The sequence below is a fragment of the Terrapene carolina genome, unplaced genomic scaffold, assembly GCF_002925995.2.
Source record: "Terrapene carolina triunguis isolate 2854851 unplaced genomic scaffold, T_m_triunguis-2.0 Scaffold66, whole genome shotgun sequence".
Taxonomy (NCBI): Eukaryota; Metazoa; Chordata; order Testudines; family Emydidae; genus Terrapene; species Terrapene triunguis.
Window position 1 is genome coordinate 16,196,857 of NW_020664417.1, and position 27,827 is coordinate 16,224,683.

Sequence of the window (27,827 nt, forward strand, 5' to 3'; positions counted from 1 at the left end):
GGGGGCAGGGGATTGGGGCACAGACTTACCTCCAGCATCTCCTGGTCAGCAGTGCAGCTGAGGTGCAGAGGCAGGCCTGTCCTGGCACCGCGAACTGCGCTGCGCCCCGGAACCAGCCAGCAGCAAGTCCTGCTCCTAGGCGAAGGTACACAAGCAGCTCCGCGCGGCTCTCACCCGCAGGCACCGACCCTCCCCCCCCCCCCCCCCCGCCCAGTGCTTGGGGCAGGGGCAGGGCACAGAGCCCCGTGGCCCCCCTGCCTAGAAACCGGACCTGCTGCTGGCCGCTTCCGGGGCGCAGTGCTGAGTCAGAACAGAGGGGCACTAGCCTGCCTTAGCTGGGCAGTACCGCTGATGGGACTTTTAACGTCCTGGTCCCTGGGTGCTGAACAAGGCGACCCAGTGCCTTACATGCCACGACCCAGTACTGGGTCAGGACCCAAACTTTGAAAAACACTGGCATAGAACCATCAGGTCTACACGCAGGAGACTCATTAGTAACCTAAATAGTGTATTAGGTCCCACCCTGCAAAAAGACACTCATACATACATGTGTAACTTCATTGGAGCTATTTACATGTATAGAATTAAGTGCATGCAAGTTTGCAGCATTGGAACCTTAGCTATTACGTCAAGTCTGAAGCAGGGTCAGCCATCTTCTGAGCACCCCATCCATGGCCACAGGTGGCGCTACAGCATCCTGCCTCTTGTTTTCTGTCTTCAGAGCCCCTTAAAAACTTCACGCTCTTTCTCATGGCTAATATCACCCTTGCCTGGGGCTGGTTTAATAACAGAAACAGTTCAAAATTATCCCCAGGTTCCCAAAATAAAGTCTAACATTGCAACACAAAAGTTCATACTCAGCTCTGGCATCTTCTACCACACCCAGAGCTCTTCTTCTGTCCCAGTCTGCTCTTCATGAATCTGTCACTTCCAGCCTTTCCTAGCTGGGGTTCAACCTTCTGCTCTGACTTCTAGGCCCAGACTCTTCTCCCAGTCAGGGACTCCTTTGCCACACCTTTCTTTTCTATGCTGAAGTAGACTTGATTGAGTAGTCTATGATACCAACTATAATTCCTCACTATGTAGCAGTTTATATCCTCTCACTCTGCCCTATGTCTTTCAGGTAATGTAACAGCATCTTTTTAATAATACTCCATTTCACTAATGTTGTTACTAAATCACATAATGTATTTTTTTTACCTTAAGATATTTTAATTCCTCGAAAAGCTTTTACCTCTCTTTATCAAAGCCCTTACATATCCATAAAAGGTGATCAATTGTTTTTTTTCCATCTTATAGAGGGCACATAGGGTATGTCTACACTACGGGATTAATCCGAATTTAGATAATTCGAATTTGGGAAACAGGTTGTATAAATTCGATTGTGCGCGGCCACACTAAGCACCTTAATTCGGTTTTTAACCACATTAATTCGGTGGTGTGCGGCCACACTACCCCATTAATTTAACCACATTAATTCGGTGGTGTGCGGCCACACTAATCCTAATTCGAATTAACAAAATCGATTTTGGCGCTACTCCGCTTGTCGAGGTGGAGTACAGAAATCGATTTTAAGTGCCCTTTAATTCGAATTAACTGGCTCTGTAGTGTGGACGGGTGAAGGGTTAATTCGGATTAACGCAGCTAAATCCGAATTAAAGTCGTAGTGTAGACCAGGCCTTAGTCTTAACACTAACTTTCCTGATTTTGTGGGTTTAATAACGTAATGTAATAATCTTTCAGCCAAAGATTCCCAAGGTGCTTGACAAATTTCAAATACAAAGAACACTTTATCAATCAGGTCCTGATTTAGGAAAGCATCCCCATTCACGACATGTGCTTAGCTTTAAACATGTGCCTAAGTCCCAACCAGATCAAAGAGTTAGGGTTTTCTTTCATCCCTCACTGAAGTACTGACCTCGCCTGCCTTACTGTTGGGATCATCCCAATATGAGATGACTAGAGATAACTGGCAATGCTCACCCTTGACATTAGTTTAACAAAAGTTTTGTAATAAAATAAATGCTTTGAGTCAGCTAAACTGCAATCCATGCGCTGGCTTTAAGGATGATTCTAATTGTTCTGTCTATTCATAGTCTGCAAATATTTGATGTTAAGGGTCACAGTCAACTTAAACATCATGTTTCTGACAGAACATTTTTTTAACTTACTCTTGATCCAAGTAACTCCTAAGATGACTATAACTGGGAGAGATGAGTGAATTTTCTCTCTCTCTACTTCATCAGTTTGTTTACTTTGTGTATTGAGAGCTCTTTGTGTATATCAGTTTCCTTATTTCCCCTGTATAGCCAATTTAGGTGAATTTTATCCCTGTGCAGAAGGCCTATACATCACTTACATCCCATTTCAGTATTATTTCTAGGGCTTAAGTGGGGATTATGTGCTACCTTGTGCCCAGGGGTGCACTTCACTATGTCAGTCAGTCAGTCACATTCCCCTGAGGTTAGTGTGGGTCTTTCACAGAGAAACAGCGAACAGAAAAAGTTAAAAAAATCTGATTATAAAACCACAAATATTGGCAACGGTGACCCGAAGCAGGTGAAGAGTCTGACATTATCTTTAACTTGCTTTTCAAACTGACTAGATTTCCAATTGACTATGTCCCTTTAATAAAACAAAAAGATATATTTTAAAAACTGTTTATAAAAAGGTAACGGTGTGTGCACCGGCCCACAGTTTTGAATTGTCATTAGCTTGGGTTATTTTGCTGAAAGCTCCTAGTTCACTTGTGTGGACTAAGAACACTCAAAATTTCATCTACAAAATGAAGCGAGTCATAACTGGACAAAAAGAGTCCAGCAAACTCTCTTTCTCCCTCCTCCTCACCCATCCTGTAATTTAAGAAAGAATCAACTAGCTTTAAAAAAAATTGTTAAACAAATTCCTCCTACTGTAAGACCTCACATGCCAAGTTTCAGCAGGGAGTAAATTTTTATAGTTAAAGTATAAATGCCTGAAAAGAGGAGATTAAAATGGCAATGCTGAAAGAACATAGTGGCATTTTGAGATTCTGCTATAATACAGTTAGGTGAAAATAGTTTTCCTTTCCTTGCAATTTGTATATGAGCCATGTGCTGTTGATTCTACTGACCTGCTCAAGAAGGGGTAATGTGATTTAAATCATTTGACTGTCAAAAGAAAATGTTCACTCTCTTATAAACAACAAGCTGAAAGTCCTCCTTTGCACTTGAATATTTTGACTGAAACATAAAATCGCCCCCTGAATAATTAGCAATAAGTGGTGCATTTCTGTAAGTTATAGTTAAAGACAGGCTAGTAATAGTTAAAGACTTCGGTTTTGGCATTCATACGATGCCTTAATTTTTAATCTATCAGCCAGAAAAAACCTGAATTCTTCTGTTTAAATTTTTTTCAGGTTCAAATACACCAGTTGCTCATCTGACTCCTATTGCCACATTCAGAGGTCTCTAGAAAGCAGTGAACTGAAGATTCACCTAAATCCTTGTGTTTGCTAACAATTATGTGCAAAAACTGCACTTAAAAATATGAAGGTAAACAATTTGTCCAGCTGCTCTTGGTTTAACTATTTATTCTGGAAATTGACATTGTAATCGTCTTTACAGTTCAGACCTTTTCTAAAAGTATTTCCATCAACTACAAATACCCACAAGAGGATTACCAAGCGCCCTCTTGAAACTGCTCAGACACTCATTGGTCTGCTGATTTTTGTTTTTAAATTTAAGGAAGTACCTGATTTTAAACTAGATCCTGTTTTCCAGCTACTGAACAAGGAAGTCATAAGGAAGGCCATTAATACCAGAGGCTGTCAATGGCAGAAAATATAGCAAGTACAGGATGAAGTTTAGTGCCATTATTTTTCTCTCTTACACATGTTACTGTCTGTGCATTTAATCGAGCTCTGTAAGTGGAAGCCAACATAATGCTGTTTGAAACAACAATACACCAATGTCAATTAATTGAGGGCTTCAACTCACATGGATAAAGGCCTCTTGAAGATATAATCTCCAAGACCCACTTTAAAGGTTTTAAAATCTTAAAGAAAATAGGCTTCATATTAATACAGAGTGCTGAAGCACTATTTCTTTTCAAAGCCATGCATACTTCATGCAGAAATGTCAAGGCAATAATAAATCCTGGAGACAGATCATGAAATGATCAGAGAAGAGGAATTCAAACTTCCAGACTGAACTCTTGGAAAAGCTGGGGTCAGTCAACGAAAAAAAAAAACCCCAGTGTCCATCGATAATCAACTATAAATAAACATCATCTTCTTTTAAAAAAACAATGAACAAGAGTAGAAAACACTCAAGCTGTCATTTCAGTTGTACACTTACGAGCCACTGAAGAGGTACAGGATTGCTTTTAAGTGTGTGGGAAAACAATAAGCTTTCATCTTCCATGTGAACAAAATAGACACATGTAGATGATGAAACTGCATCCAGGTAGACACAACTGTTGCTATTGCTTTTTCATGACCATCTCAGAACGGAGTGCACTGGATTGATAGTGTTCTAGAGGGGTGTATGTGTGTATGAGTGTGTATATGTGACTGGTGCAAATTCTAGAAAGCTGACTCTGTCCCTGCCCCTCATGCCTACCCTTTAGTTTAGTAGGGTTTTCTGCTTGTTTTTCATGATTTCACCTCTTCGCAGTCTTGGTCAGTGGAAAGCTCCACATCAGACAGTCCCACCTCCATCGCCATAATCAACGATATATCAGAATCACTGCTGACTGCTGGCTCCTGTTCACCTGGAAGAAGACAAGAAAAGGGACTAATGTTCAAGTCTTTATGTCAGTTTACCACAGATATTTAAATCCAGAGAGAAGCCCACGATCTAGATCCAAGCTTCCCCAATGTTTGGATCCTGGAGTCTCGTTCTATTCAATCTCTGTCTAAGATGTTTTAGAAATCAACAAACTCCGGCCAAGAGTGAAGTAAGGCTAAAAAGGGCCTTGATAACAAAAACTTCTGCCAGACTCTTCCACTTCTGAAAAGGTTCCCATAGAGCTGCTAGTCTCCATGACCTTCCTGGTATTTTACTGACACTTCCTCCGAATACATATCAGCTACCCCACATCTCTCTCCTGCTCAGTCTTTCAGGTGTACTCTGGCAGCTCCTGACTCATCGGTCCCAGGGTTTCTACCTTAATTCACCTTGATCCCAACTAAATTTAGAAGCAGATCAATTAACCTTCACCTGACTGCAAGTCACCTTATGCTCTATGTTTAGGAAGAACACCACCTTTTTGGTATGATCTTGCAGCCCATATTGTATGTGTATTTCAACACTGATGAAGCCAATGGGAGATCTGCACACCAAAAGACTGCAGGATAAAGCTAATATTTTGAGGACAAATAAGAAAACCATCATGTCCTGGTCGTTAGGAGGGGACGGAGGGGACAAGGGAAGAGGGAATTCCAGAGGCAAAAGGTTACTTGGGTGGCCAACTCCGATCGACAGTGTGGATCTTTTGCAAGGCTGCTGTTTCATAATTGTGACTATAATTAAACAGATTTGACAGTGTTTCACTGTTATGATACAGTGTAGTTAAAGTTGTGGTAGTTCTTCCTTTCTAAACTTCATTTCTAGAGCTGATAACTGAACCACAGAATCTGAGCTAGACTGAAATTGAAAACAAAAAGCCTAAAGGTGGATGTGAGATTGTCATGAGGTCATGAAATGATACCTCAATCAAACCACAAAAGCAAAAAATACAGTATTATTTACCCTAAAGTAAAAAAGTACGATCCCTTTTCATCCTCCTCACAATAAGTGCAAGATTCTAACTGTGATTATTAAAGAAAAGGTGTGTCTATTGTTGCTTGTACCACCATCAGACTTGATATTTTGGCAAGATAAATAAAGAACAGCTGGGTTAGTGCATACTCAAACAGTTACTGCATGCCATTTCCTCCCTGCAACTTTTCACCTTCGATATTTATATACGTTGTAATTGTAAGACAAATAGTCTGACACACAAGTATATCTATCCATATAAACTCATCTCCATCAATATCACGGTAGCCAACAGTTTAAAACTATTGCCTTGGCTATAAATATTACTACCGGAGGGAAAAGGAGTACTTACTGAATGAATAATCTAGAATGCAAACATTAATGGACTTTAATTACATTAGATTGTTGGATTATTTGTTAGATCAAACAGTGAAAAAGTATAAAGGTATATTTCACTGAGACCGCAATCATCATCTTTATTAATAAAAACTGCCTAAGCCTGAAAGAAACTTTCCAGACTACTGGTATATTAATGTATGTTTCAAAGTTTAGGATTTTTTAAAAATAAAGTGATAATCAAAACAAACTGATATAATATATTACATTTTACATTTAATTGACAATATATTCCATTGTTCATATGGTTTAACCACATTAAAAGTCAGCTGGAGGATTCTCAAGACAAAAGTAATTTTAACCTGAACTAGATGTGAGGTAAAAGATGAACTAGCTGATTTACACCACCTATACACAGGTATTCTGAACAACCATGCTGACCCTTCCATAGAGATGTCACATCATCATCTAATAAGTATTTCTGGTGCTGTTTTTTCCAGGGAGAGATAGTAGGACCTTGGCAGTGTCCAGAGCAGGAAGACAGAGCAGTGATGATGGTAGCGCTATGACTTACCTACAGACTTCCTAACATCCTCATGTTCAGAGGTGCGAGAAATCTTTTCAAACCTGTTCACTTCTATTCTGTAATAAAAGACTTATTTTCCTTTGGCAAAAAAATCACAGTAGGAATTGAAACACACTGGGTAAAATTAATCGTTGTTTAAAAAACAATAAGCTGCTGTCCAAGTACAGTCATTTTACAATGACCTTCCTTGTTACAGAAATAGAATCCAATCAGACTAATGACGCAAGGGGTCATTGGATAACTTGGATAACACTTCAAAGATGGACTTGGATAACACTTGGATAACACTTCAAAGATGTAAAGTGCTACGTAAGTGCTGTGTAGCATTAATATTTCCTTTTTCATTCTTTCAGGGGATTAGCTCATCTGCGATCAAAGCAGAAGTTAAAAAACCTAAAGCCGTAGCCGCCCATTTCAATACAGTGAGAAGAAGGTGGCAAGGAAGAAATTAAGGTTGTGGACAGCCAAGATTTTTGTCTAGTTTCTTCACAGTGACACTGCATTCCACTTAATGGGCTCAGTGCTGAACTTCCTTTGACAGGTGAGAACAATGCAAAAGAGCAGATGTATCTCTAAGCATTTAGTGCCTGCTCCTGCTCCACTAAAGCAAAGAGGGTTGCAGCCATTGACTGCAATAGACATTGGCTCAAACCCTATAAAGTCAGCATAAGATACACCAGACACCGCTTAGTTTTGGCTTCTCTCTATGTACAGATCTGGCTGTGAGCAGGGTTTCTGCATTGATGCTTTCTATGCCAATATGGTCAGTGCTCCACTCAGATCTGTGACCATGTATAAGTGTCTCCAGAAATATTTGTTGTCTACCAATTGCATCATTTGGGCTCCCCAATGAAGCATGGACTTCCTAGCCATTTCTTTACCAGATGTGCAATAGCACTGCCAGTGAGTTTTGCAGAATGAGGGAGTAAACAACTTTTGCCTTAACTGCATGCTCCAAACAGCTTAGTAGCATTTGTGTGTCCCCATTTCTCATGTCCTATTTGTGACTACCATGATCATAAGTCACACATAGCCCAATTTACTAAGAGTATTTTTGCATTAACACAACATTATTAGCACAGCTTTATGTGCCTGACGCAGTGTTGCCAACTTTCATGATTTTATTGCAAGTTTGTCATATTTAATACATTTTCTTAAAGCCCCAGCTCCTAGAGTCAGGTGATAATCTTAACTTTCATTTAAAAAAACAAGTAAGTTTCTACCCTTATGGTAGCAGAGAAAAACTTGAAAATGTGAATGCTAAAGGCTCAAAAACAGAAGGCAAGTAAAAAGAACCCCAATTTATTATTTGTAGGCAATCTCATATTTGGGAGGCTTGACTCATGATTTTTGCCTGCTTAGGGTTGACAATTTTGCTTGCCAATGTGCACTGTAACATTTTACACTTTAAATTGCAGCGTTTTGTGACTGAGGCATGCTGCTGAGTGAAGCAAAAGGCACCTCACAAGCTGATTTTACCACCTACAGTGGGTAATGGTAGACCTCATTCAGAACACCAGTGTCACTTTCCTTTCACTTCCAAGAGAAGTAAAGCTACATGTCACAGCATGCTGCCTTTCCCTGTCTAATTCTGTATAGGCAATTTCCATTCAGTTGTGTTCTCTGACACATGATGGTATGAAAAAGAGGAAATAAAACCAAAGAATGTTTCTAACCTATACTGCACCTGACTTCACTTTGCTGTTGCCCTAATGATATTGCTATGTATGATTGCATATGGCATGGCTGGCCAAACTAATTGACCCACTGAGCCACATATGACAATCTTCAGAAGTTTGAGAGCTGGGGCGTGCCTGCTGGGGCTTGAGGCTTCAGCCCTGAGGGGAGGGAAGTCTTGGAGCTTCAGCCCCGTGGGAGGTGTCTGCCCAGGCTCGGGCTTCAGCTGCTTTTGCTGCTGCTTCTCCCCAATGAGCTAAAGCAGAGGCCCCTCCCTGCAGCACCCAGCTGTTGGTCACTGCTTACACCAGGGAGCTGAAGGGAGAAGCTGCTGAGGGAAAGAGGGGAGGGTGCCTGGGGTCATGTGACTCAAGCTGTTGGGAGGGCTGAACCTTTAAATTGTGCCCCCGTCTCTTAGCAGGCAGGAGTCATCTCTGGCAGAAGTCCCAGCCCCATGACTCCGCTGCAGGGCAGAAGCCCTGAGCTCCTGCCCCCTTCCCCAGTCTGTTAGCCAGGAATGATGAGGTGTGGGGGGCTCCAGAAGCCACGGTTTGGCCACCCCGGTATATGGCTTAGTTAATATAATAGCGATGCAGCCTTCATCTGTTTGCAAAATTATTAATAAAAATAGTGGTTACATTTGTTAGTACTAATTGCAAGCAAACTATGAACCGATAATATTTACTTTGGTGGTTTAAAAACAGGAAAATTGCAGATTTTGCAGTCTATTCTAACCCTATGATTAGCAATGCTTAGCCATTGTTAAAGATTTGCCTAATACTTTGAATATTTGTATAGATTTTGGGGGGAAAACTATTAGTAAAAAGAAAGTTAGAAATATGGGTTTTTAAGGATCTGTCATAGCTCATAACATTCTGGGATGGAACGGGACAAACAGTCAATTGTGGGCATAAGGGTGCATTTACAAAAAAGACCACATGTCCACTGCCAAGGAAGAATCTCATGTGCTTGCAAACAGACATTCATAGTCACAGATCTGGGACTTGTGTAATTATCCAATCCATGATCAAAACCAAATGTTTTAGTCATGCAAACGTGGTAGTTTTTGCACACACGAAGGTAGATAGGTCCCTTTTGGTTAGCTCCAGTTGATACGAAGGGGACAGAGAACGACCCTAATAAGGCAGCTGGGAATCCCTGACTGGTTTAAAGCTGTTGTAGCTAACTCTACACCACCCATTCCTGACCCCCTCGCATAGCAGCTATTCAGGGAGTCTGGCTGGAGCATTCCACTCAGGCAGTCCTGGATCTCTGAAATAGGCCTTAAGGCAGGGGTTCTCAGACTTTTGTACTGGTGACCCCTTTCACACAGCAAGCCTCTGAGTGCGACCCCCCTTATACATTAAAAACACGTTTTTATATATTTAACACCATTATAAATGCTGGAGGCAAAGCAGGGTTTGGGGTGGAGGCTGACAGCTCACAACCCCCCATTTAATAACCTCACGACCCCCTGAGGGGTCCCAACCCCTAGTTTGAGAACCCCTGCCTTAAGGGATCCTTCTAACCAGTGCAAGTTAGGGCAGCCTACAGGCTGCTCCTACATATACCAGGGGCTATGCCATCCCCAGCTGCCCCTAAGTTCGGTGGGGTGGAAAGGTAGCAGAACCTGAGTTTTGGACCCAGTGGGAGCATGCACATTTTTTGCCATTATGACCAGTGAGTCCACACACTGGAAAAATGGCCCCAAATACTATATACCAGAAAACGTAACTACTATAGATTGTTCTCTATGCTAAAGGGTAGATAGATAAATCTTAAGATTTTTGCCGTTTTCCCTTCTCCAGGCTTTCAGGTAGCACTCTGTTATTATACCCTCTCTTGAGGAAGCAGGGGAAGTATTGTTTATTACACTTTAAATGAAAGTTGTCACCAAAGGTATAATTCAGCTGCCAAAAGAGTAACTCAAGCCAAACTTATTTTTTTCTTGTGGATTAAAAGCTTGGGCCACAGCAGTAAACTATTCAGTAGGAAGTTGATCTCCATTCCCTTATATTTTAGTAATGGTCCATGAACTAATTCAGCTTACTAAGGAGTCCAATCTTTCATGCACACAATTAAACTGATGGCACAAAACCTACTGGGGGCTAATGATTTTTTTTTATCGTATGACAGTCACATGAATTAGAAAGTAAGAAAAAACTTGTAGGAGGCAACTTACTTCTAAAATTATGTGCAGGCAATGCTGCCTACCATAAAATGTAGGCTTTTATTTGTGCTAAATACACTTTTCTTGGGTTGCCCTCTGATGTTTTAATTAATGTTGCAATTCCTGACAGAGGATAATAAATGTTTGACTTTGAAGGCGCATATATATATATATATATATAAACACATTGATTTCATCATCCAGTCAGACATTTTACAACTACAGAGTTTATTGCATTATTTAGGCCAGGTCTTCAGCTGGTATACATTGATCACTGAAGTCAATGGAGCCCTCATCTAAAAATCTAAAAATACACTGTATCTGACAGGATCTCATACTGCCATCTCATGAAACCTCATCCAATTTCAGAACTGTTTATTTTATACAGGGGTGGAATTAAGCCTGTACCCAGACACTCTCCAACTATTGGGAAGTTTGGATTCAGAGCTAGACAGAGATCCCAACTTTGCAGCTTCTGCCCATTTCTAATTTGTGGCTCAAATTTAGCTTTAAGGCATTACCTCAGGTTAGGTGACGTATGGAAGCACCCTGCCCCAAAGGGAAATTGTAGACAGAATTGCCTCCTGGAGTCCTGGGGGCCAGAAAATATGGCTGCTACACCAACCTTTGTCCACTGTTCTCCGTGTCTGGCCAGCTTTTCTGGCTGGCGTAAGGAAGAGTGGATGTTGACCTGCCTCCTTTCCAGAGGTTAGCTCTAATAGCATTGCTAACTCTGCAGTCTCCTTGGACTCACTGAGCCACATTCTGCTCAGTATAAATCCACATTAACTCTGCTGATGTCAATGGTATTATTCTGGTGAAAATCTGAGTAATCTTGATGAAAATCTGATCTATTGTGTTTGGCCACCAAGCAGAGAGGTAGGACTGGGAAAGGAAAAAAATACTCAAGTCCTCTCCCTCCTTTTCATACCCAGAGAGGGGCCAGGCCCAAATTAGTCCTTTATATATATTACTGTCACCCCTCTGCTGAGAAGGCGTAGATATTGGGGTCTTGCATGTTGGTTTCCTGTTGCAGAAGATTGTCAGTCCCATGGAGTTAAGGTATTTTCTTAGTGTACATTATATACTCTTACACTATATACTCCAGTCCTGCAACAGAGGTGGTCACAAATGGCACACAGGCAATCCCATGTTTCAGAAATCCTAACCAAGGCAGCAGTGCCCAGTTCCCAGGAGGAAATTATGTCTCAAGAACTGATTTTTGTTAGTGAGATTAAAATGAAAGTTTATTGTTCACCACTCTCAATTCAACTGCATCACAAAACTAACAACTATACCAGACTGTACCCTGCACACATGCTAAGAAAATTTTTTTGTAAGAGTATGCTTAACAGTGCCATCTGGTGACTCCTCCACAACAGTAGCAATAATGAATTTAATAAAACTGCATGTTAATGAGCTGTTGGTAAAGGTCTCGGTTACAAACTTGCCCTGGGGTATGTGTGAGGGGGAAGTATTATAAAACTTCAAACAACATGTTTCTGTACACTGGAGCTAACAATGTTGATGGAGACATTTAGATGTCTATAAAAGGAGAACAAAGCAGTGGGGGAAATGCTTCAGAATCCAAGATGCTGAGGAAAATGCTGAAGCTGCTATACAACCTCTGAGATAGGGGATATCAAAAGAATCTTTTCGATGGTAGGGAAAATATCAGGAAAATTAGCAAGAGATATTGAGGTGGAGACTAGAATCTTTTCCATACAGAATGAGACTGAGATCTAATTGAATGTAACTACCCACAACAAGGCTCTGGCGCAGGGGTGGCCAACCTGTGGCTCCGGAGCCACATGCGGCTCTTCAGAAGTTAATATGCAGCTCTTTGTATAGGCACTGACTCAGGGGCTGGAGCTACGGGCGCCAACTTTCCAGTGTGCCGGGGGGTGCTCACTGCTCAACCCTTGACTCTGCCACAGGCCCTGCCCCCGCTCAACCCCTTCCCACTCCCTTCCCTGAGCCTGCCGCGCGCTCGCTCCTCCCTTTCCCCCCCAGAGCCTCCTGCATGCCATGAAACAGCTGATCGGGAGGTACGGGGAGGGAGAGGGAGGTGCTGATTGGTGGGGCTGCCGGTGGGCGGGAGGTGCTGGGAGCAGCGGGGCAGGGTGGTGGTGGTGACGAATTACTGTGGCTCTTTGGCAATGTACATTGGTAAATTTTGGCTCCTTCTCAGGCTCAGGTTGGCCACCCCTGCTCTGAAGGATAAAATGACCTGTATAGATGACTGAAAATAGAGGGTGCAAAAAATAAAATATAAAATTGTGGGCATTCCTGAAGGAATGGAACATAATGACCTGAAACAATTCATACTAGGTACAATCTCATACTACAATCAACTCTTTATGTTTGACTCGAGTAAATTTCTGGGAAATTGGGAGAGTCCATACATAGGCCTGGTGAGTTGCCATAAAGAGATCAAATATGTGAGTGAGCCCTCAATACAACCAGGGAGCAAAAATATACTGAATGAGAAGAGACAAGACTATTTCTTCCACAAATCCTTGCTATATATGAATCCTTGATATAATTTGTCTCTCTCTCTTTTAACTAATATAGTCTATATCCAAGACATACAGCCTGATCCCAACTATGATATATCAGTTTTATGCTAGTATGATTCCACTGAAATCAGTGTTCTCAATGCTGTCGTGGGCACAGACTGTTAATTAAAATACTTCCTTCTAAGTGTAGTTGACACCTGAAAGACACTTTCACTTTCAGTGTGTCCGATGTAAACTTGATAAGGAGTCATAATACAGGAGTAATAATTTCCTAGTAAAATCAATATGCTGTATATGGAACCATTCTGGCAATTTTTGATTAAGTTGAAAAACATCTGTTGAATCCCTGGAAGAAACATCTAAAGGCAAAAAAGTTTAGGAAGTGTTCTCTTGGAGTTTAATTTACATTGGAAATTAAGCTCTAGGGATTCAGAATGCTCCAGAAGTGCTGTATAATATGTTACTGTGCAGCAACCATTTATATGCATGCAATATTCTAAGGATTTGGATTAAGGGTCCCAGAACCAATTTCTCAGTGTTTTAATACTGGATTAAGACCTGATTTTTTTCTCTGTTCTTAAACTTAGTTTTAGCTATCTCCATTTTGGGTTCCAAATCCAATATCTGTAAAGGAAAACAAATCAATTTTCTTCTACAAGGGTTAGATTACCACATACTGCAATTCTCAGAGGAATTATGTCCACGGGTTATAGCTATGATTCCCGCATGAAGTACATTTTACACTATCAAAAGAGCAATGTATTGATGCCAGACACCACACAATCATGTCTTTCCTGTTGTCCCGTCAGAATTTGTGACTGAAAATGTGCCCATATTGTCTTTGTATGTTCAGTTTTACACTTAGGGTGAAATCCTGGTCCCAATGAAGTCAATGGCAAAACTCCTACTGATTTCACCCTTAGTCTTTATTTACTAATAACATGATGATGACGCAATAACACTCCTTCCCCTGCAATAAACTATGTTCAACCTGCAGAATTGGAGGTAAGTGAACCTAAAGAACTTTAGTTCTACTGTTCTCCACAAAGATCCATAATCCTGACCAGGAATTCATCCCGCAGCTATTCTATCTGAAAGGGCTAGTGGAGCATAGGGATATTTTCTTCTGGCTGGCCACAGGGGGAGATGGCTGTCTTCTTCCCACTGTCCACACTCCAGCAATGGGCTCCCAGAATGCAGGGTACTGTGATGTGGAGACAATGATGATGCCTGTGCTGTGACAAAAGTGTTTATCTCAAATTCAATGTTGGGTTCATTTTGAGGGATGTAAATACAGATGAGTTGGACAGATTCATGTTTACACCCTAATCTTTCAGTCAGTCCTGGTAACACTATGGGATAATCTTATCAAATGATGGTGCTACATCTAGAAGAATGGTGTTGAGGAAGGGTAGGTGGAATAGGGGGAAGCCAGGACTGTTCCCCAACCCATCTTCCCTCTATTCCACCTAACCTTTCTCAACACCATTCTTCTAGGATTCATCAAATCCTGCACACTGTGGCCAAAATTTTCATATCTAAAGTTAGGTTCATAAATCCATATATAGGCCTGTTTTTTATCTGCGGCTCCCAAAGGGATTTGTGGGTGCTTAGCATTCATGAACCTAAGGCTACTTATATTTAGGACCCTAACTTTAGACTTTAAACTATTAGGCCATGTGTTACATTGACTCTACCCCATTGCCCACCCAGATTGATATATTCCGCACAAATTTAGTGACCCACCATAAATATTTAAATAAATGAATGTATTTTCCTCGATAAGAAATGTCTAACAGTACAAAAGGATAATCTTTTACACAGATGCTTAATAACTCAGGCAAGCATGTTTCTAGGTCAATTGCCAGAACAGTCCTGATGTACTACTGTGTGCTGCCATCTCTAACAATAAACATCAGCATTACTGGTCCTATTTTAAGACAGTCTCTCAACAGTGAAATACTTTTTGTTATTATTTTCAGCTATGGTTGAAAGATAGTGTCAAAACTGGATCCCTTACTCATGGAAATAGTCACATCTGATAACCATGGGACCTCTCAAGTGTGTAAAGGAAGCAGGCTTTAGTTTAAAATCCACCCCTTCCTCAGGAAAAAGAAGTTCTGCAAACGTCCTACTGAGACAGAAGTCAGGTGCAACACTGGGAAAAGTTACATACATTTGTTCCCCACGTTGTCCACAAAAGACTTCAAGAATAATTGCACGGGAACGCATTTTATTGTGGAGAGAGGATCAGTCCAGCCCTTCCTGAGCATACCGAATTATGGAATATATTTGGCATCAACTATCACCTACCAGCTGCTAAAGGGTATTGTACAGATCTCTTTCATGTATGCTTTCTTCTCCCTCAGCCATCTCAATGCCTTCTCCCATGCTGTGTCCTATGCCTGGAATGTCTTCTCTGATCATTGATGCCACACTATTCCCTTTCCTCTTTTCTTGTTCAAGTTGTGCTTCAAACTCACTTCTTTCCAAAAATTAGTCACTTTCCCACCTTCCTAAGACATTCCTCGTTCTCATATATGTGTGTGTGTGTGTGTGCGCACAATATCCTAGGTTTTAAAAAAATATCTTAAAAACCAGAAATTCCATCACATGGCATCATATTGACACCCATATGGGTTGTTAGAAAGGTTGGAAACTTTAGATCCACCACACACACCCCTGCCACTTGAGCTAATGGAGTAATTGATACCAGTAGTATGGCATCCTCTATGTGGACCAGCACTAGAAGGGGATGGGACACTTTGGCAGTAGGTTTCAAAGATATTTGCTGACAGCAGAGGAATGGCGAGACCTAGTGGGCACACACTCTTCTGCTCCTTTTCCCCATGTTTGATCCCTTTTGGCCCATCACCTCCAAACTGCCCCTGTCCCAGTCCTGTCTCTTCCCCACCCCAGCTCCTTGTTCCAGCCCCATTCTCCTAACCAATCCCAGTTTCCACTCCTCAGACTTCTTTTCCTAATCCCTATCTCCTTGGCCAGCCAGTCCTAGTATTCCCATCCAAGTCCCCTGTCCCAAGTCCCAATCTTCCCCCCCTCCACATTTAGTGTCTTCCCCTCCCCACATCCAGTCCCAATCTGCTTGCCCAGCCAGTCACAGTTCCCAGCCCCTTCTCCAATTGGTCTCTCCTCTCCTTGCTGCTCTGGCTCCCAGTCCTGGTCTTCCTTCCCGGGCTCCTCATTCAATCTCCCCCCTGCCACTCCCTCGCAGGTTCTCTTGCCCAGCCCAATCTCTGTGCCTACCTAGCCAGTCCCAGTTCTCCCCCCCGCATCACAGCTCCTTGTCAGATCTGTCTCCCCTCCCACTGTTCCCACCCACTCCAGTTCCTAGTCTCCATGTCCTTCTCCAGCAAGTCCCAGTCTCCCCTTCTCCCCCAGTTCCTCATCCAATCTCAGTGTCCCCCCAGCCAACTGGCTCCCAGTCTCCCCTTGATTCCAGTTTCTCTTCTCTCTCCAATCCCAGTATCACCACATTGAATGTTCCACTCTACTCCCTTCCCTCCCCACTGCTCCACTTTTTGTTCTCTCAGCGTTTGTCTAAGGCAGCTTTCTCATCCATCTGCCAAGGTACCAGCAGGGGTGGGGTCTCTGAGCACACAGAAGAGATAGGCTGCCTGTTCTCAGTTCCACTGCCCAGCCTCACCCTGGCCCAGAACAGTTACTACAGCTGGCTTTGTCCCTGTAGCCTTGGGCTGTATTGTGCTCAGTTGCTCTGTGCAAATGGCACATGTGCAGTCTGGTCACCTAGGTTACCTAAGGAGGTGGTGGAATCTCCTTCCTTAGCGTTTTTTTAAGGTCAGGCTTGACAAAGCCCTGGCTGGGATGATTTAGTTGGGGATTGGTCCTGCTTTGAGCAGGGAGTTAGACTAGATGACCTCCTGAGGTCCCTTCCAACCCTGATATTCTATGATTCTATGACATGTAGGATCTGTGAGGGGATGGAGCATGTTCTCTGAGGATGGAATCCTAGGAAATTTTAGCTGTTAAACTCTAAGAAGTTTCTACTGAGCATATGCAAATTGTGATTCTTCAAAGTGTTATTTCTAGGCCAGGGGTAGGCAACCTATGGCATGCGTGCCGAAGGCGCCACGCGAGCTGATTTTCAGTGGCATTCACACTGCCCGGGTCCTGGCCACCAGTCCGGGGGACTCTGCATTTTAATTTAATTTTAAATGAAGCTTCTTAAACATTTTAAAAACCTTATTTACTTTACATACAACAATAGTTTAGTTATTTATTATAGACTTATAGAAAGAGACCTTCTAAAAACATTAAAATGTATTACTGACAAGCGAAACCTTAAATTAGAGTGAATAAATGAAGACTCGGCACATCACTTCTGAAAGGTTGCCGACCTCTGTACTAGGCCAAATTCAGGCACATTTTCACAGGGATGGCAAAGAGGCTGCTCATTGCCAAATTTCCAGTCCCTGCTCCAAAGCCTGGGGGTGCTATAAATGCTGAAAGAAAAGGTCACCAGACTTTTTTAGCATGGGAAAAACAAACAGCTGAACCATTTGGGCTGAAATTTTCAAAAAAATTCAACCTGAGGCAGATACCTGGCATGTAACATTTCATCCCAAATGGTTGAAGTTTGGCAAAGTTGTACGCAACTGAAAACAGGGTCTTATAATAGGAAGTGTTGGGCAATCTTAACAATCGGAGATGCTATCAGCCCCACATATAAAATCAGGAACATACATAATGTGCAACATGTGATACAAGAAAACCTGCTTTCTTTATTCTGTGTATATTTCCATCTTTCCTTTCTCAAATGTATTTTTTCCCTGTGGCATGGCAACATCCCAGATCCTGCAAACACTTTACATATCTTTGTAATGTTGCTGAGACGCATAGTCCCATTGAAGTTAACGGGATTACTCATGTGCATGAAATTATCCACGTGCTTAAGTGTTTGGAGGACTGAGGCCCTAGAGCAGGACTGTGCCTAACCTCTCTATACAGTACACCCAGGCACACACATTGCATGGCCATAGCCAGAAATGTCAAATGTTAACGGTTACAGGTTGGGCATGAACACCAACCGTTTTGTCAAGAAAGACTGGTGCCTTATTTGCCATTTTTTTGAATGAATGGCCGCATCAGCTAGGTGGGTCTCCTGAACACAGAGTGCATGTCTGGAAATGCCATCTTGGAAACAGAGCACAGCTGGTCCACTTAGGAAGCTGACAGGCTGCCACGACGGTTCATCCCTAAGTACTATATAATTCACTTTCAGCTACTGCACTGGTGTAAAAACCTTCAAGATATTGACCTATTTAGGCTTATCTAACTATTGCTGTGTCATGTTCTGACATTTCATCGATAGCTTTGTCAACGGCGATTTCAGTACATTTATATACACATTATATACACGCATGCACACCACCAACCGCATGGAGAGAATCAAACAGATGCTATTGAAATCAGACCATTTTAATACACAACTTTGCAATTACCTAAGAAAGCTGAGGGATGGGGATCTGAGGGCCCAAGAGGGAGGGACTTCTCAAACACTGAGTGTGTCGTAAGAAGCAGCTGCTGAGTTACACCCATAAGCTGGGATGTGGGAAGCGAAATGCCCTGGGCGAGAGGATCCTGCAGGAGCAATGGCAGGGAAAGAAAGGAGCACCTTTTATCCCCCCCTCTCTTTTCTGCTGCCCCCTCCTGGTCCCCTCCCACACTCTTATCAGCTCTACTGTAGCTCCTCAACTCTCTCCTCCTCCTCCACTCAACACAGTGATCAGCTCAAGCAGCTCTTCCAGTGGGTAGGTGCCCAGCAACACAGCCTCCTGCGGAGGCAGTGCCCCAGAGTTGAGTGTTGGGTCAGCAGAAGCTCCATCGCCAACATATCTGACAGCTAGGCCCAGCCCCCCACCCAGAAAGAGCCTCCAGCAATAGCCAAACAAGCCACAGCACCCTATCCAGTCACAAGAAACAGCCATCTAACTCATTCTCCTAGCCCACTGCTTGGACCATGTCACCTTTCTCCTTTCGTCCCTCCACTGGCTCCCATTTCTCTGTTGCATTGAATATAAACTGCTTGTCTTCACTTTCACATTGCCCATCTGATCCTATCATCTCTCATTCCCTGACGAGAGGTCAACTCCTGCCTCCAGTTGGACCAAGATGCCAGCCTCCATTGCTGGCTTAAATATTAAACAAGCACCTTCGTGCTTTCTCTCAGGCTGTGCCTCACACTTGGGAGGAGCTCCTCAAACATCCACAACACTACCTCATTATTCTCCTTAACACTCTCCTTTGTCAGGATGCCCACAACAACCTTGACAATGGTTATGTCACTGGTGTGCCTACACCACTGCCCACCGTGCTGACCAAAATGGTCTCCTTGTTTCCTAGTATTCCCTGTCAGTCTGTCTATGTATCTGTTGACTTGTGTCTTGTGCTTAGATCATAAGCTCTTTCGGGCAGGGACCACCTTTTTTGTTCTGTGTTTGTACGACACCTAGCACAACGGGGTACTGGTCCATCGTTAGTGCTCGTAGGGGTTATGGCAATACAAATTAAAAATAATAATAAACCTATGTGTAGTGGTTGGTCATAGATTATGAATCATTCATCACTATATTACAAACAGTGCAAGGATTACTACAATAACTAAGTTAAGAAATGAGTACGTGTGTATGCCCTGTAGAAAGGGAGTAGAAATCTCTAATTGTGATGCATGCCACTTAAAAAATATCAGTGATAGGAAGAGCAAAATAAAGGTAGTGATTAATATACATATTCCCATATGAACTACTAGTATATAATATATGCTACATAATCTATAGTCTACTGCTAGACTATTATAGAAAAGATTTTTTTAAATCCAAAAGTATAAGGTTCCAATCACAGTTTAATATGTGTTTCCCAAGATCAGGAAGATGAATGCTAATTGCTACTGTGGCTATTTTATTTTATTTAATTTATCCTTCTGCAAACACGAGGGGAGAAGGTTCCTGATCAAACAGGTTTAGTCTTGTTCAGACACAGCATACATTGCATATAGGACTGAGTTTAGGGTGGCAAAGGACATTTTTTTTTAAAGGCTTCATGGAAGAAGCGCTTTTATAGGCGGCTTGGGAGAATGAGAAAAGAGGCGCTAGGTGCACAGGTAGGTGGACACCAAGCACATAGATGAGACAAAAGGAAGGATACATACGGGGCTGTAAGGAGGGAATCTTGGGTGAACAGTAAAAGGGTGAAAGTAATGTGACACGTCTGTGAAAATGTGATGGAAATGTCTCTTGCATTACATTCTGGCTATGGATCACGAATGGTATCTTTTTTCAAAAAGAGGGCCACCACCAGCAATAGTCTATAGAATGTCAATTTTAATTTAAAAATTAAATTTTGACTACGTTATAGTTCATGTATGGTGAGAAGTCATTTTTATCATGTAAACTTTAAGATTGCTGTGGCAAGTGAAAACAGAGCCCTTTTTGTTTAACCTCTGTGATTTGTCACCTTGCCACCCCCCAGAAAATGAATAGCTTGTTTTGAGGGCAATTCTTGTTAATTCTTAAACTATGAATGACTATAAGAACTGTTAAATCTGGTCATGTATGCTTCTCTTGGCAACGTGCCAGTGATTTTCAAATCTGCCTCTGTGAGTATATTTTACTGCATAAACTCTCAACAGCTAAGGTCACTAGCAAAGTATTATCCAGGAAAATAATGTACCGGCTTTTCAAGAGCAAGTACAGAGAAGGTCTCATGCACAAACACATAATGGAAGCATGTGTGGATCATGGGATTTAGTGTGGTAATATGTACAAGCAGAGAATAATATTACCATTGGTGGTGATGCTGAATTGTTCCTGATTCAAGCAAACAGAATGGAAAGAAAAAAAATAATTTATGAGGAAATATATCTATGTTGTCTGAAACATGGCATGAGTGTCATCTCGTTCCCAGTATTGATCCCACATACCATCTCGTGTATTACTAACAAGAAAATAAGGTAATTCCAATATATATTAACTTAGGGGCAAGTTCTGCCCCTTTCTTTACAGTGTAAAAGGCCTAACATGCAATGGAACTGACCAGGTCCTGCTGTACAGGGAGTGTATAAAAAAATGGAAGCAGTGATGGGGATGTGGAACATCTGCAAGGTGTGCAGTCAAGAACCCTGTGTAGCTGTGCTTGGGAAGGCTAGGCAGGCTGGATATGTGGTCAGGGGGAATCCATCCGTACACAGATTCACCAGCTATTTATTACCCATGCAGCACATGTTTCAGGCAGAACAGAAATTTACTGCAGCCTGAAAGTTGTAGTAACAGCTCTGCTGCTGAGCTGTGGCCTCCTTTTCTCCCCGCCCCAACTGTGATAACCATCACACAGCCCTCTATGGGCTACAGGCTGATTTGCAAGATTAGGCCCTGGATGTAGAATGCATATATGATTCACCACATCTGACCATTTCAACTCTCTATCTTGTAAAAATGTCACTCATTAAATGCGCTTAACCCATTATACAATAGGCAGGCATAACAAAAAGAAACTGGAGTCATTTGACTAAAGTACAGTATTTAGATTAAAGGTCAAGAGTCACAAGTCCATAGAAAAAGAAAACATACAAGGGAAACCTTAATGGTAGATGAAAAAACTAAAATGAACAATAATGAACATTCAGTTTGCCATAAGGGGGGGAGATTGTTTCAGCCATCAATATGTGCATTAGCAATGAACAAAAATGGTTTAACTCTCTGGTCTTTCAACTCTTATGGAAAAGTCCTGTAGACTTTAATGGGGATAAAATTAATAGAGTATAGAAATTACTTTGAAAATCTATAGTATTTCATAAAGAGTGATCTTTCTATTGTTTTTTTTTATTTCTATGGAATGACTATAATTTGCATTTAAAGGCTTTAGGATGATTCAAAAATTCTATAGCATGGTTATTATATATAAAGGAAACCTCACTTTGAAAATTATCTATGCTGGGTTTCTTGTTATTTTCAAAGCGTATAATTCCTTCTCTGCATGTGCACAGCCCACCCACTCACACCTGGAAATGCAATCTTGGCTCATGATTACAAATAGGAAAGTGAAAGAACTCCAGATCGACACATCTAAAGCTAGCACACTGCCTCTATTGTTCATTAGCAAACACTGAAATGATACACCACCAGGCAGTGCTGATAGTATAGTAAACACATCCCTGAAGGTAAGTGACCTGAAGTTGCTCTGTCATTTTCATATTTTTCATTTTCTCCAGGTTCCAAACAATTTTTTTAAACAAAGGAAAACTCAACTATGTTTCAAAAGTAGCTCAGAAGTTGAACAAGATTTTTAAGCTGTGAAGTATATTTCCATTCTTAAGGAGAAAAATATGGATATCTGGTAGCAACTAAAATCACCCACTGTTTGTACCCAGTTTAGGAAAAAAAAATTAACTTATGTCATCCATCCCTCTGCCAGTGCAGACTGACAGCTGGATGTCAGCTAAAAGCTACAAGAGCTTGTTCACAAAAAAGAAAGAGGAAGAAAAGGAGTTTTGGCATTCTAGAGCTGACTAATCAACCACATCTCTCTTCTGCCTTGATGTCATTCACAATCTTTCACACCATGCAATAAGTTCTACATTCCAGCTCATTCATATAGATGTTGAACAGAAATGATCCGAAATCTGAACACACTAGTAACCCACTTGATTACTTAAGGTTTTAACCACCCATATCCTGCCTGCCAACCAACTTTTAATAATGCTACCAATAGTTGTTCTAGCACTGAAACTTATGTTTTTGGGTTTGCTTCTCACTAAAGGTGAAGTTTACCCCTTTGCTGATGGCCTATGCATCACTTAAGGCCTGTATCCTCTTTTGAAGTCATAAGTGGGACTTAAGTGGTGCATAGGCTTTGTGTCGGCCTTCTGCACAGGGTGAATTTCACTGAAAGGTTCTTGTTTGTTGGTGTCCCTTCAGTTTTGAATACCCCTCTTACCAATATATGTCGATTAGTTAGAATTACTCAAACTCACTTTAGGGTTTCTATTTTTCTGTTTTGTTTTGTACGAGGGAGGGTGACAGGGAATGCAGTAGATTAAGCTGCGCCAACCCATAGACGAACAGGTTAGACTTTATACTGGCAGCTATGGTCTATCCAGGAATCTGGTACACGCAGGACTGATGAATAGGAAGGGTAAAGTAAATCAACACAGCCGGCAGCACCCTTTCTTCTTAAGTATGAACATTTCCAAGAGAATTTTGTAAATACAGTACAGTGTATGTAACCAAGACCAAAGAGCACACAACATCACATAAAATCCCAGGTCAAAGGACATTTAGCAATCCTGAGGAGCTATAAAGTTTAGGCTTTGCAGGGCACAGGAGTAAAAGACAATCTACATGGCAAAGAACTGTTTTTATTAGGACCAGGCTTCCTTTCATTAGGCCAGAAAAAGAGGCTGTATCAAAACCTTTCAGTTTTGGACAAAATAAAGCACATTAATTGTCCTCTGGGTGTTCTTTGGGGAGCTTTTAAAAACATGTGGAAATATTTCTTGATTTAAGCAAAACACTGAGTTAACGTTATATAGGAAAAACAGGCAATTCTAAAAGTAATTATGTCCAGATGAAACTGCAAATAGAATAGGAGTTAGACAAGAGTAGAATGATGTCTAATTGGATCAGAATTCTTCAAGATTTTATTATCTCTTGCAGCAGTGCTAATGTTAGTGGACAAAATTCTAACATGTATGTATGTGTGTGCACATATATGCATGACTATTAAATAGCAGCCTAGAAAAGCACCTCCTATAAATTAAGCTCTTTCTCCCATGTCTTGTCCAAATAAAAGCTTTAAAATACATCTCTTTTGAAATGGGACATGTTCCTTAATAATGCTGAAATGATGAAATCAAACTTATTGAACTATTAAAAAAACAGCCTTTGCCTTCTAGACCATGTCTCTTGGAGTCAAAAGCTTATTTAAAGGAGTGCTTGTAAAGCTGACTTACAGAAAGAAAAATAAAGCCAGCCCTTCTGTTGTTTGATCTGAAATTGAGGTAACAAGAGCATTTCAAATAAAAGATTTTTCAAATGATTCAACTTTAAGGTAAAGTTAAGTTTTTAAAAGTTGAAACAAATCTATTAAGTCATTTAACTTGACCTGATCTGACGAAATGTCAGGCCAGGTTCTTTATTTTACCATCTTTAAACAAGTGATTTTTTTTTTGCTTCTTTAATGAGCTTCTTTCACTTTCTTTCCCCTCTATTAACATAAATAATACAATGAAAGAAGAAAAAAATTCCACTTTCCTGCTCTAAAGGTGCTAAGGAGATGTGACAATTACAAACCGAAGGGAGGACACAGCGACAAAAAGCAGCAGAGCTAGTGCAGTGGAGATAGTTTCAGGTCACTGATCCAAACCCAGCCCAGTCCAGTAGTGATGGAAAGCTGTTACCACTTGACAGCTGTTTGGCAGCCTACTTAAAATAAGTGTACCATCTCAGTCCAAGCTTTCACATAACAAAAACATCCATTATACTTGGCACTAACTAGACTCCTTAGAAAGGCCAAGGGTTGAGGCACTGATGGATTGCTGTACCTGTGTGGAACCTCTGTGAAGTCAATGGGGCTCTGTACAGGTGCAGCACTCCGCTTGTGTGCAAGAGGTGGCTGTGCCTAGGGTTGGAATTTACCCTGTGCAGAAGACCAGCAAAAGGCCTATGCATGATTTGAGTCTTCAAAATAGGGGGCTAGTGGGACTGAAGTGGTGCACAGGTCTTGTGCATAAAGGCAAATCACAGCCATAATGAACAAGGAGATTTTACTGACTTTTGACTCTATGAGGAGGCCAGCTCAAGATCAGCTTTAAGGCTCATTGGCCAGGCAGAATGGGGAAGCCTATGTTATTTCTGTTCTATTGAGAGGATTTCAGTTTGCAGGTTTTTTTTTAATAAGCAGTATATCAAAAACAAAAACAAAACCACTGGAAAGGTGAACAAATTCTTTAAAAGTGTGAGGAGGATATTCCTAGAAAACTAGATCATCTGGTCACTCAGGGTGTGCTATTAACTTGCTGCTATGCTGCACACAAACCTTCTAACAGAAGCAGCCATATTAAGTCTACTGAAGCGTTAGTATCCAATTTACACCAAGACAAAAACTCATTTTTGAACACTTTATTTGAATTGAAAAGCTTCTGGCTCTATTCCATTCATTTCAATACATCTTTAGTTATGGAAAAGGTTTTTTTCCAGATTTTTAAAGAAATACCTCTGTTCCCAATTTATCTTTACAGTTTTAAAAATCATTTTTAAGTTCTGAACCTTCACACACGTTCTTTGGGAAGAAAGAACGAAGGCGACTTGCTAGCCTACCCACAGAAGGGAAGCTAAGATAGCTTTGTTATTTTATCTTTCAATGATCTGACAACCAGGAAAGTTACTTGTGAAACCTCTAAATAAATACAAGTACCTTTGCACCACTAATTTTAAATCTGTGTTAGTATGTCCATCATTAACACTGCTATAAAAAGAGTGTAGCCATTTTTAAGATATAAAATTTAAAAAATAAACTCTTAAAAATATTTTAGTTGAGCTCCACTGACCTAAAAAAAGGCTCTGTTTTTAAACTGAAAGTTTCCATATGGCAAAATAATGCCTTTGGGGATCTGCAAAACATTAAAAAGTTAAAATATGGCCCAATTATTTCATTTAGAAATAATATGAACCTTCTGAATCAGAATAAACATCCTTTACATGCACAGAATTCCACCGGGAAGGCAGACTTACGTGCAAGCATTAGTCCGATTCTTATTAATGGGACATAACCTGAAGTGTTTATTTGCCACATCTATTTAGCATGATAGAGAAAGAAAGAATTCCTTCAAACAAACGCAAATGCATCCAACTAGTGGGTGGAAAGTACAGTAATTAGTAGTATTCCAGGCTGACCAGTCCAAAAGATGATCTCTCCTTCCCAGCTTTTCCTGGCACCTTTTCCTTTAAAATGTGTTCTCAGAATGGAAAAGGCTATCAACCTCTGAACAGCTGGGAGAACAGGCATCAGAAATTCCAGAGCAGGATTTGTTTAGGGTCGTGTTTTCTAAAAACTCTTATTATAAGAGTATTGCAGCCCTAATGGTTGCTGGCTTCTCACATATTAGAAAGACATTTTTAAAGGTATCACTAATATTTTGAAAGGAACTTATATATTTAGGACCTTGAATGTCTCTTGAAGCAGAATTGACACAATCTTTAGCAAACATAGTTCCTAAGTAAATGCCTTAGCCTTGTTAAATATACCATGCATGTTGGACAAAATGCACCTCAAGTACTGCCTTGCATGTCTGATATGTTACTTTGAAAGGGCCATGTTCCAGTGGAATATTCAAAAAATACTGTCTCATTTTACAACTTCATCAGGAGAAATTTTTAATTTTTGTTATTTTTTTTTAACTAACTTTGCATTTTGGTTCTTGAGATAATGCTATCTAAGAAATCTATTATAAAAGCATGTTCATCATCATCTGATAAGCTGTCCTCTCTTCACTAGTAGACTTCAGGACACTTCGGTACACATGTGCTGACTTTTGTTTTTGCTGGTGGGTGCTTTTGAAGAAGTGTGTCTGTTTGGGGAGGGGCTCTGCCAGTTTTGGGGTGAGGCTATTTTCAGCATATTTATACACTTCTTTCATATTCTAGTTATTGAATATGTGTCTATCATTGATATCTTAATTTAATCATTATTAAACTACATAATTACATTATCATGAATTACAGTACATTAAAATCATTGCACTCACCTACAAGCTGTCTTCACTAACGGCCCAGTTTAAAGACATTACATCTCACTGTAGCTTTCTGGATGAAACTGTCAGCAACACAGTGGCTCACAGGTGCTCGGTAACGGGTTTACAATGGCATCAATGGCGCCGGACCCACATGCAGAAGGGGCCCCAGTGTCTGGTCCAGGCCCCCACCACCACCCACCCGTGCTCTGCCCCCACTTGGCTTCTTCCCCCTGAGGCCACGCTCACTGCTTGCTCCTCTCCGCCCCTACCCCCTCTCCTCCTGCTTGCTTCCCACCCTGTGTGAGCAGCAGGTAGGGGCTTGGGGGTGGGGGGAGGCTGAGTGGAGGGCGGAGCTTGGGGCAGAGCAGCAGGCAGGGCCTTGGGGGAAGAGGCTGAGCGGGGGCAGGAAGAAGCAGGGGGCGCGACCACGGTCTGGGTGCCAGGGCCCACAAAAGATTAATCCAGAGCACCCCCTATTTTTTTCAGTGGGTGCTTGAGCTCCAGAGCACCTATGGAGTCAGCGCCTATGTTTTGGTATCTTGTTCTGCATCTTTTCCATACATTTTCTCTGCTTGCAGCACTTTTCTTTGTTGTCATGCAGCACCATGCTAATCCGAATGTGGCAAATATAAGAAAAACACTTCCACCACACAGATTCCCAGATATGTTTCTGTACTTGGTACAACGTGTCATAACATAGGGTCTAATTATTGTCACAACAGAGCATATCCTCTTGCTCTCTCTCCAAAGAGAAGTGCCTCAGACACATTAATCTAAGTGAAAACGAGGAGAATGTCAAATAAGCCTGTTGGCGCTATTAAAAACTATAAAGCCTAAAGTTGTGTGTATATTTCACAAATGTCTTTCTGGGCACTTTCGAGGTTGAGTGTGTTTCACGCTCCGGTCTGGAATAAGGCAATCCAGAGCCCTGAGTACAACATACTACAGGGCCCCCCTGTGGCCCCATCACTGTGCTATGGTGGTGACAGGAGTGCCCCTGGCCTCCCTGATTGATAAATAGCATGGGGTTCCC

At 41.4% G+C, this 27,827-nt stretch overlaps 1 protein-coding gene across 1 annotated transcript in view; it reads right to left on the reverse strand.

Moving 5' to 3' along the window:
- Window positions 1–1,700: 1,700 nt before the first annotated feature.
- Window positions 1,701–27,827, reverse strand: part of RNF150 (ring finger protein 150) — a 192,786-nt gene continuing 166,659 nt past the window's right edge. The window contains exon 7 of the mRNA XM_024208116.3: window positions 1,701–4,752. Within this exon, the coding sequence (XP_024063884.1) occupies window positions 4,634–4,752 (119 nt within the window). The 3' untranslated portion in view covers window positions 1,701–4,633. The remainder of the gene's footprint in view (window positions 4,753–27,827) is intronic.